At 35.9% G+C, this 12,120-nt stretch overlaps 1 protein-coding gene across 1 annotated transcript; it reads left to right on the top strand.

The window, feature by feature from the left end:
- Positions 1 to 9,006: 9,006 nt before the first annotated feature.
- LOC585836 (rhodopsin, GQ-coupled-like) lies at positions 9,007 to 10,206 on the top strand. The gene has a single exon (XM_785642.2). It carries the CDS (start codon positions 9,049 to 9,051, stop codon positions 10,090 to 10,092), a length of 1,044 nt encoding a protein of 347 aa, XP_790735.1. The 5' UTR covers positions 9,007 to 9,048; the 3' UTR covers positions 10,093 to 10,206.
- Positions 10,207 to 12,120: the final 1,914 nt, after the last annotated feature.

Raw genomic sequence — 12,120 nt, 5'->3', positions numbered from 1 at the left:
CCTTCATACTGTAGCTTGCAGTTCGTACGTCTCGCAGAAAACAACTTGACTGTCCTCTCCTACAGGGGACGCTGGTGTATGTATTCTATTCTGTGGAGATGTAATTATAGGCGCAGACATATCACACGGGAAGCAATGTCGTGACAAAAATGAGCTAGAAAAAGAAGTAACTTTTAGGTTTGAATTCGGTCCAAACTAATCACTGTACAATGAGGCTTACTTATAATAATAACAACAATTAATTTGGACAAAAGGAAATCACAAACATGATAAGGTATTTCCCCACCTACCCCTTCGGGTAGTTTAGAACCTACACGTATTTATAATCAAACAAGGGAGTTAAAGATATTTTAAAGTGTCTCTACGGAATGCAATGACCTGGCAAATAATCAATGATGTAGAATTGAACTAGTGAACTGTCTTGACTCTTGATGTCTGGTTTTTAATAATAAGATAATTAGAGAGGTTATGACATTTGAAGGTTTATAATGTAAACTTTGTAAATTTAGTTCATTTAGTAAATTAAATGTACAGTTATCACGTAAATGATTGCCATGTCACCTGGAAGTCCCCTCCCTCAACGTGAGGAATTCGATTAAAGTACTTCCTGAACTCTCAATACAATATGTCATCAAAGTTTCTACGAATGAACCATAATTACAAACTCTAGCAAACAACTAAGAGTACAGGAAGTCCTTTATCTTTAGACAAGGGATCCTTGCCCACCCCCCCCCCCCTCATAACAAGATCACGGATCACAGAAACATATTATAAGAAAGATATCAAGAATAATTCTTTAATGCTATGTAGACAGATGGGTTACTCTGTTATAAGATAGTAAAGATGGTCTGACCTTATACCAAATTGTGTTGGACATCAACCGATCAATAAAACTTGGGCAAAGACCGAAGTTCTGGGAAACATGGATATATTTACATTAAATAAATGCAAACCTTAAGTGACATCTAAAAGGTATAATATCGATATATTTACATGAACATTCAAAGAAATCTTGACTTAAAAATATATATATATTATTTTGTAGCTGGCTGAATTTACAGTATACAAACTTTTAACCACCTGTTTCTCTTTACCGACAAAGAATAAAGTCTTCATGCATGTAACACCAAGCATGAATATTCTAGAGGTGTGATTATAAATTGCAGTAATTCTCTTTGGAGCAGTTTTCTAAAATAACTGAGTGTTCATTGACTAGAGATAAATGTTTATATTGAAAGTGTATGAAGACTTTCTTTAGGACTTGATCTATGAGGGGTTCACTAAGTTAGGGGGCTAGCGACTAGCGCGCCTCTCATCCAAAATGGCTGATTGGAGAATATTTTATTGGTACTGTGTATCAATTTATTTATATTACAGTTTGGTGAACTGCGTTACATCTAGCCGGTGATAGGACAATTACTGTATCTGTTTCAAAATACTGGAATGATCTACCACTTAGAATTAGGCAGTCCCCATCAGTTATTACCTTCAGAAAGGCATTAAAACACATCTTTTTTGTAGTTTGTAGTTGTAAGACTATGTTTCTTATTATGTATTTTGTAATTTTCATTTTCATTTACTGTAAGCGGTTTGGGCCTCATGGGAAAAGCGCGGTGTAAGTAATTATAATAATAATAATAACAATAATTTTTTTTTTTTTTTAAAGAGAAGATTAGTTCTCCAAAATAAGAAAATAGCAACGAAGACAGACATACTGAATCTTTTCGTCTTTTCCTCAGTGGAGTAAATCGCAAGAATAAACAGAAGTTTGAAACCAGACTATATACATGTAAGCGAAAGCTAAAGAAACGAGCGCTCGAAAAATTACTCCGATAAGGACAAGACGAAAAGCTTTAGTGTGTATGTTTTCGTTGCTATTTTTGTGTTACATCTCTCAATACACGCTTGTCAATTCTCCATTAGTTAGCTAATCAGTATTTGAATATGCACAAATATGATGAACACATGGAAAATATTTTATATTTGAGGGGGAAAAAAGCAACTTTGCTTCTTGATACTACAAATTGAGATAAGTATTGCATAATGACTACGCCTAAGGTATGATGTCAAAAGAACAATTTTCAGAAATGTTGATTTACTGTTACAATTCTAATGAACCCGAGTGAAATCCTGACAGCCCCATGTATGATGGATGGTACCTTTTAGCCCACAGACCCCCGCCCCCCCCCCCCCCCCCCCCCGCACATCGGCTCCCTCTCTATTTATTTCCAGCCCTGGCTCTTTCCTTTCTGTTTCCACGATTACTCAGGTTTTTCCTTCTACCATTGGTGGGTGTAATCTTTGACATACACAGAAACATCAAAAAATAGAACGCGATTCAGGTGTGACATGTATGAAATTAATCATGAGGCATAATATAGCACTTGATTGCTGACGTAGGGCGATCGCTTCAACCGATGTCGCCACAGACGACGTAGAAGTAGTGATGTTTGTCTGAAAACATACTGCTCGATGCTGAGGAATTTTGTGTGCGCGCGCGAACATGCGCGCGTGTGTGGGTGATGTCCTATGGTGTTGTGTATGAGTAGTACCCGCGGTAGAAAAAAACGCAAGAGGGAAAAAGCGTAGAGCGAATCACGTTCTTCACTTCCAGCTAATCGTCGGATAACAACTAGAACTTCGTACCCCTCTAGTTTTGATTTATTCACGAAGGCGTCAGTTGAGAGTTGCACGTGAATCAGGAGACACGTTGTACCAAAAATTCAAATCGGCTCCTCGGATTCTCATGGGGATTATTGCTGATTGGATACCACTGGAGATACAACACTCGAATAACTTTATCTTATCTATTCCTCATACTAACACATATGTAAAATGAACCTCACACAATCAAAGGGTTAAAATTTGAAATAAATGAGCATGCTTAATACCATTGCTGAGACTCCTTTTTCTAGTTGAGGAGAGGTGTGATTCGATCTTGGGGGTATTTGATGGGTTGGTAAAAGTCGTTTTCTTCTCCCCATTTCACAATTGTTCAGACGTAGACGTGTGACGTTGCCTTTCATACGTAGTTCTCGTAAACTTTACGCTCTTCTACCAGCTTTTAGTAAAGTTCTCTGACACATTGGGTTATATTCACGGGAGGTGAAAAAGTAAGTTATTCTTTTATCTATGGATTGTTTTACGGCTTTTATCGAATTCCGTATTTCAAGTTTCTTTACCTGATTAATTATTTTGTATTCATAGAGATTGGAAAAGTACTAAATTCATGCGTGTTGACCTTTTTAGTGGAAAAACATGTTTCATGTAAATATGTTTCCATTATATCATTTTATGCATTTTATAATATGTCTTTAAAATTGTTAATGTATGTAATTTGCTTTTAATTTGTAATGGAAAAATAATGTTCTATAGTTTCGCAAACTCATTTTGTCGGATTGATTTTTATTTATATTGAATTTTTAATATAAAAATCAATACAAAGAATGGGGAAATATGATTGTCAAAATATTGAAAGCAAACAGTAGAAAGTAGCATGGAGTTACTAACTCCATGATAATTGGTATATTTTGGCTAAGCGATTATTGCATTTTATCGTTTTTCAATCATTACTCTTGAATGATGTGTTTGCATATAATTATCTAAATTGATTTTCTTTCTACTACATAACTTCAATGTGTATTTTATTTTTAGTTGTTGTTGTGTTGTGCTTTTTCTTATTGGGGGTGGTTTTTAGTTTTTGTTTAGATTTCAGGGCCTTCAGGGAATACAGTATTAATACTGATGTGGCTTCCCTGGGTAAAGACGACTTATTATTATTATTATCATCATCATCATAATCATTATTTTTTGTTGTTGTTATTGTTTTGTATAGATTTTTTTCCCTTTATACTTATGTGTTCTGACCATTCCTTTCCCAAAACTATCAAAATGTATTCTTTTCTTAATTTTTGTAATTTGAAGAAAAGCTCATCGTTGTGATTTTGGCCTGTCATCACTTAAAGTTTCTTAACTCTTACGAACACAATGTTGAATTGTTAGATTCTAGTTATATTGTTGAGTTAAGGTGCAAAATGTTTGCTTATGCCTTATTATCTTAAGCTCATTTCAAAATCACGAATTATAACGGGTATCAAGATTTATCATAACAGGGATTGATACATGGAAATAGCAAGGTTTCAGAGCGCTTAACGTTTTCATCGAGGGCAACATTGCCTGGAGATGGAGGGGCTATTGAATAGTGCTCACTAAAGTCGTTAAAGAACGATGTACTGCTATACCGTATGGATGATACTCCCAACGTAACTTACAATACCTTAATCCACGAGCCGACAAAGTTCTAATAGTCTCATTTGAATAAACTAGAGCCTCCTCCCCGAAAGGGATAACTTTTCGACTTAAGGAATACAGTACAGGATTAGTGATATATTTCGTTTCGAGGGCGATTTACAATGTTTGAGTTGTGTGAGGAATGAACAAAATATATATAATTTGAGCAATTACTGAATAATACATTAAATGGATTTCAAGACTTGGTAATTGCAAGAATTCGTTTTTATGAATATAAAGGAGCTGTTGATTTAATGATAGATATTAATTCTGTGAGGCTATGATACTGTGAGGCTACGATTACTTGTCGACAATGACAGTTTCACTCCTTTTTTTTTGTTTAACTTCAGCTGAATCGTCATTTGAAGACAAATTTTAACTTTTAAATTTCCAAATAATCCAATATATTTTAGGGTGATATGATCTGTGTACAACCATCATAAAACTTATCTTTTAGTTGTTTCAACAACAGAATAGAAATACATGATTACTAATTCCCTTGGTATCATCCTTGTAAAATAGTGTAGAGAAGCAATTTAGTGGTACGAACCGGCTTCGCCTAAGGCATAAGCTATTGTCAAATTCAAAGCTTTCATAACTTTGATGACTTTTCTGAACTTCTATTAAACAAACTAGATGTTTAAGGCAGTCATTGAAATAACAAATTTTAGTTTTTTTTTTTTAAAGTAATGCTTGCATATTTTGATTAAACGAATTCGTTTCACTGGCGGCCTGCCGTAGCAAAAAACAGAGTTGACTCCGATTTAACTCCGTTTCACTGACGATCAGCCATACACAAAGAAGAAGAAAGACCTCATGGTAATGAAGAGATAGAATAGAATAGATAGAGGGATGAAAGAAAAAGGAAAAGAAGAAAGAAAGAAAAAGAAAAGAATGGGAATAATATGAGTTGCATCAAAATGAAAGAGGAGGATATAAGCTTTACAAATATGCGTCATTTATTAATAATAATTGTGATTAAGTTATGATTAAACATCGATAATTCTCTGTTTCGTTTTTTCTGGGACACACTGTATTTTGTCAGAGCGATATAAACCATGTCTCCGTCGTGAACTGTCCGCGAAGGATGGGTTTAAGAGCCTACAGGGCATGCGCAGTCGTCTCTACGTGTACGGTTTCCACGCGACTCATCACATCCCGATGTGTTGTGATAGCGTCAATATGACGAACGCGTTCAATCTTCCAGACGGTGACGCTGAATCTTTCACTGCTTTCCTAGCATAGCCGCACTCTTTCCACTTTGGCTATTGTGAACACTCGTATCCCAAAGTTTTAAATGAATATCAAATAGCTGAAGACGTTTTACGTAGCTAATTTGCTAAGCAACGAAGATATTAATAATTCTTCATGCGACTTATCTATCAAGCAGAACATGCTGCAGACAGTGGTAGCAAGAGGCAGTAAAATTGATCAGCTTATAGTCATGGTAGTGTAACGTCCATGTAGTATATATTACGCGAATTGTACTAAGAAGTTAAACTGAAGAAAAATGCAATATTTCTTGATTTAACAGAAATTCTTTTGCAATATCAATCTAGAGTTGATGAATGGGTCGATTAGAAGTCTGAGAGAAAGCAAGATTCAGGCACCACTTATCAAATGTATTACGAAGAATAGAAATCTTTTAAAGGTAGAAATAAGGAAAGCCCCATCACTAGATAATTTTAAATCAAAACTGAAAACTCACTTGTTCATGTAGTATGTATAGCACAGCATCTACGAGCTCTTGTAGCGCAGTAGAATATATCCACATAGTTATTGCGCTTTACAAATGAATATTATTATCATTATTATTATTATTATTATTATTATTATTATTATTATTATTATTATCTTAAAGGTAGTATTGTAATAATATGAAAGCGGTTGAATCAATTCTTACTAACTCTTTTCTACAGTCAATGCAAAATATCTAGTACAAGAAATATTGTTAAGTGAATTGATAATAAATTGTGTTTATATTAATTCTTTTTTTAATGTCTGAATGATCAACACGTACTTACAAAGTTACTGGAATCTTCGACCTTTCCTTTTTTATCACAAGATCTTTACTTTTTGTCTTAATCCTGTTGCCCGTAATACCTTTGGGTATAATGTATTATCGCTTTAAATTTGAAACGAAACTTTTAACCAATCTAAATTGTTGGAAGGTCGCCTTCACTCTCCTAAATAACAAATCGATGAGAGGGGAAACATACACGTATAAACGTAAAGGACAGTAGGATTTATTCAATAGCTTTTTCACTATCGAAATCCTGAATTAAGGGGGTTCATCCCTAGCTTTTGTTAAAAATATTCATTAGTAAAGGGACTCTAAACTTTTTGCTCTTACATAAAACGTAGCATTAGCTCGCAAGAAGACGTAAACGTAAATGGATATTCTTAATATGATATGTAACTCTGAGAGGTTTTTCAACATCTGAGGTGCATATTTACAAGTCAAAGATGCTAAAATGAGCCTCTCCTATTATTTCAAAGCAGACTTGTTTAAAAAAATCAACCCCATAATCCCCGTAATCTTTTAACCCATTGAGTCTATATTGTTATAGAGCATGTCCTCATTAATTTCATATAGGTTGAATTTATAAGAAACAGTGAGTTATAAACATGAATCCAATACAATAGAAAATAGATAACAATATCATAGTTTCAGTCTAATTTCCATCCTTGGTAGGATTTCATGGAATTAGATAACATTACATTAATTTTTGTTTATCTGCAATATTTGATACATATTATCCCCCCCCCCCCCCTCTCTCTCTCTCTCTCTCTGTCTCTGTCTCTGTCTCTGTCTCACCGAAAGGGACCGTCTTTTTCTATCATAAAACGATATTCGATTGTTGTTTAGGTTCATTTTAAATAAGCGCATACGAACGAGATGCTCTCATTTCTCCAACCTTTTGCCCGATTTACGGATCACCGTCGTTTTATAACCGACAACTCTTATTGGCTTTCACCTCCGTTATACGCCCACACGTTGTATCCAGCCATTTCCCTTGAGCTATTTCTAGCACTGATGGCTTTTAAGATTACTTGTTTGAAATCAAGACAAGTAAACAAAACAACAACAAATTAATAAAAGGAAGGGATGTATTATTTCGTGACAGAGGGCTAAAATTCCATTGAAAGCGCTCATGAGTTGATTTTGTTTACTATTGTCAGGAATGTTGCTTTCTTCTTACCTTCTAACATTGATTTTAGAAACAAAATTTACATTTGCGGTCATGTCAATTTGTTAGATAATAATTCCCCTTTCCATTTCTGTGTCTCTCTATCTCCTTTTATATTTTATCAATATTCCGTGGGCAAAGGCTTCTGTATCTCAATAATGACTTGGACTGCCTCATTATCATCACAGAATTTCTCCATAATTATGATTACCCCGTTTTCCTCGCTCAAGCATCCCCTTTCCCTCCCCCTCCACCCTCTCTCTCTCTCTCTCTCTCTCTCTCTCTCTATCTCTCTTTCCCTCTCTCTCTCTCTCTCTCTCTTTCTCTCTTTCTCTCCTTCTCTCTCTCTCTCTCTCTCTCCCTCTTTCTATCTCTTTCTCTTTATTCTTCTCTTTCTCCTTTTCTCTGATCTATCTGTCTCATCTATCAAATCAATGCGACTAATTTTACAGAATAAAATCATCACACCAGGACATTGCAAAATAAAAAGAAAAACTGCCACAAAAGAAAAACTTAGATTCCAATAAAGAAATCTGTACAAAATTGTATAATAAATGCGCACTACATTTCTAGCCAAGCTTACAAATTCCTTTTGAAAATCATTCGCCTAAGTTGATAAAATATCAAAAGAATTATGACAATATTGTAGAGAACGTTTTATTTTTTGATCATCTAAATCTTTCTATACGTGAGATATGTGTTCCATGAATATCAGTTGCGTACTTAGAAAGGAACGGAGGGTGGGGGGGGGGGGGGGGGGGGGTGATGATCAAACATTGCAAGGTGTATTGTTTTCCTGTGCCTTCAAGGAAGGGCTACGCCAGTTTCATACAATGCTAGCGATACTACTGCCCCATCAATATTATTGTCTGGAACGAGTGGAAAGGATGAAAGCCAGTAACATGGAGGAACATCTTCGCTATAATTGATTCCTTCTTTAACTTTTTTTTTAATCCTAGAAAACATCAAAACCAGAGTCTTGTATTATGGAAATTTGATTAAAGACTAAACCATTTTTTGTTTCATCAGGTAGTTCAATCACAGGAAGGAACAGGAAAAGAGAGTTTGATCATGTTAACATAGTTACACAAACAGTAAATAATAGTAGAGGTGTTGTGGACGAGTGGATAAGTCGCCGGACTGTGGATCACAAGGTCCGTGGTTCAAGTCCCACCGCGGCACTAATGTCCTTTGGCAAGACATTGATCTGCATTTGCCACTCTCCACCCAGGTGTTAAATGGGTACCCGGTAGGATGCGAAAGCTAATGTGGTTAGATTTGCAAGTGTGCGCATGTAAAAATGACGCCTGGCTGGTATGCTCCCCAGGGAGTGCAGAATGTGCATACATTGTGTGCGGGCAAGCCTGAATCCAATGACCGGGGTTATAATATACTTATCTGTAAAGCGCTTTGTGAGGGCCTCCGGTCCTGAAAATCGCTATATAAGAACGAGCTATTATTATTATAATGAAATTGTGATCCATAAATTAACGGCATAATTTTGTTCTTCTCTTTGCAGGGAGCTCACAACTTGCCGAAATGAGATGAGTAGAAACAACTTAACAGAATGAATAACTCTACCCTCAGTATAGATGATGAACAAAACAAATTATTCACCATCGTTGAGATCATCATTCGCCTCATGCTCGCTATGACGGGTACTGTAGGCAATGCTTTCGTTATCTATGCTGTAGCGATGACGCCCAAGTTACGAACGGTTCCCAACGCCCTTGTAACGGCCCTGGCAATCTTGGATCTGATCGTGAGTGCAGTCTTGATACCTCTCATGGTCGTTGGCACGGTGGAAAACGAGTGGCCCTTCGATGTCAGCTTCTGTCGCGTTCACGGATTCATGCTAATTTTCTTCCACGCACTATCACTCAACATCCTTGGCCTTATTGCTATTAACCGCTTCCTCAATATCACCAAGCCACTGCATATTTATCGCAAATTTGCCACACCGCAGCTTTTCGTTATACAGCTGATTGTAGCGGTTCTCTTAGCTGGATTACCTGTCCTAAGTCCATTCTTTGGCATAGGTAGCAAAGACTTTGCCGGCTTCAACCCCGTGCTCGGTCATTGCTCGTTTGGTTACGATGTCGAGGGCGTGTGGGTCTACGAGGTCGTGCTCCTGTCTCTTGGACTCTTGATTGGGACAGTCGTCATCCCATTCACCTACGCCTTGATTTGGAAGCATGTCGGTGCTAGTCGATCACGTGTTCATGCCTGGTCGACATCAGCCTTACCGAAGAGCATGACGGAGCAACAATCTAACAATGAATCGGGTAGTCCAAACCAGGAAGTTTCTGTGCCTGCCTTTGCTCATGCCATCTCTATTCGCAGGATACAGCACAAAGACAATCTCCGACTTACCAGGAATCTTTTTCTACTCTTCATCACCTACACGTTGTCTCTCATACCTTACTGTGTCTTCGTCTTCTTTGACAAACATTACAGTTTCTCTATCTGGCTTTGGAGAGCTGCGGATATTCTCCTTTGGTCAACATCGGCAGTGAACCCATATGTATACGCCTTGATGACCTCTAGTTTTCGAGAGGCATTCCGAAGGCTTGTAGGTCTATCTTTTTACAGCTCACCTCAAAGGACCTAATCAATTTTGGATTTTAGATATCTTCTAAGAAAGTATTAAATTACAATCCATGTAGTCCGAGTGGCTACTTGTAATGCAAAGGAAAGCGACTTTATGGCAAATAAAATATCGAATGCATCCCCCTCCTCTCTCTCCCTCTCTCTCTCTTCATGTCTCCTTTTCTGAGTGTGTGTGTCTGTCTGTCTGTCTCTAGCTGTCTCTCTGTCTCTCTGTCTCTCTGTCTCACTCCCTCTCTCTCTATTTCCTCTGGCTGTTCTGTCTCGATTTCCATAAATCTTTCTGAATGGATTGGTGTTTTTTAGTGTACTGATTATGCATCAAGAATATATTCATGTTAGTTTTTTACTGTAATTTTCTTTTCATACTGAACCATAGACAGTCTGTATTGAACACAGAACTGTTTTTGTTATGGTATACAAACAATGTTGGTCAAAAACGTTAGTTAAAATGTGTTATTCTTGGTACTTCTAAACGACCCGATTATTTTTTAAATTTTAAAGTTGTAAGAGGATGATTATGTTGATTAGTCTGACTAATCGGACAAATATGTTATATCCTTTGAGAATGTGAGATCGTGTTTAATTTTGTGAATGCTAAGTCAGTGAGTAATTCGTGAATTATTCATAACTGAACGAATCAAACGTCTCAGTATCGGTGTAGGACAAATCTTTTGAAAAATCATACTTCATTTCAAAAATCTTCAAACAATTCATAGTCAAAATGTGGTTTCTCGAAATTTGAGGCATCCTAAAGCTCAGGTTTTAATTGTTTAAGTGAATATTATGTTTAAAACCTGATTGGTTTTAAATCGGAAATGATGAGACAAATTATTTTCGACCCCTGTGAACTTTAGGAACATTGTTCATTATTCGGAAGTTTACTCTTAGAAGAATATTCCTAAATTGATTGACCGCCTTCATAGTCTATGAAATTTAAGTGAACTCTGACACAAGCTTTAAAAAAAATAAACATCAAACATTTCTTTCGTATAGTATACCATACATACTTTCCAGAGTCAAAATCAGCTAGAATTTTAGGTTAGAAAGAGGAATCAAAATCATGTTCGAATTTTTCTGAAATATTTAATCATGATTTGCAACAATAACTGGTTAAACTTGTACCGCTGTAAGATTGTAGATGTGCAACAGTGTGAGAGTGTAACGGTCATTACTGGGGCTTAATTCTTGTGATAAATGTTTGATGTTTGAGCAGCTTTAGCCTTCTTCTTTCTTTTGCTATATTGAATAGAGCAAATTTTTTATTTAACATATCCGTAATGGTTCAAATATTATTCATTTTACATGTCTTGTAATTCCACATTGCATTTGTGTTTAAATATATTTCATTGTATTTATTTGGAGCTGATATAATCAAGTGATCGTCTTTTATACCGAGAAAAATATTATTGTGTTGATATTGCCACAAATATTATGTTGGTCTATTCGAATTAGGACTTGAATTTGCTGAAATATATATGCATTGTATTGAGATATAATATATGTATATTCGCGAGATAACTATGTACAAAATGTGTCTTAATACGTGATATATATTGGTGCTATATTGATTAAATTTAATACATATTCTTCAAAAATGTAGTACTTGTCATAATTCCTTCTACTAGTTCTGAAGTTGGTTTCTCTTTGTGTGTTTCTATGGGTAAAGTGCAACTGATCATCATATATAATAGTGGTTGTACCTTACTATTCATTAACGATTTATTCTTCATTAAATGTTAAAGACAGGGGGCAGGTATCCAAAATAAAATTTTGTTCCAGATGGGCATGATTCTTTGTCAATGTGCAGGTAGAAATGTTCCGTTTACATTTCGTTTATGAAGATAACAGGAAGGACAACATGGTTGGAATATTGTCATTTGATATACGTTTTCACAAAACGTGTCATTAGTGACACATGACAGCTTTTGTGATAATTAGCCAGTGAAATCCTTTCTTCTGATTAGTTATCAGCAGATTTGTCACTGATGCATGTTGGCATTTGTCATTAAAAAAAAGGTTTGTGACCGTG

Source organism: Strongylocentrotus purpuratus, unplaced genomic scaffold, assembly GCF_000002235.5.
Source record: "Strongylocentrotus purpuratus isolate Spur 01 unplaced genomic scaffold, Spur_5.0 spur5_scaffold_7, whole genome shotgun sequence".
Taxonomy (NCBI): domain Eukaryota; kingdom Metazoa; phylum Echinodermata; class Echinoidea; order Camarodonta; family Strongylocentrotidae; genus Strongylocentrotus; species Strongylocentrotus purpuratus.
Note: the sequence above shows the minus strand (reverse complement) of the source record. Positions and strands in the feature narration are given on the sequence as shown.

What these genes read in the sequence shown, in the direction of transcription:
- LOC585836 (XM_785642.2), top strand. Translation starts at nt 9,049, where the DNA reads ATGAATAACTCTACCCTCAGTATAGATGATGAACAAAACAAATTATTC.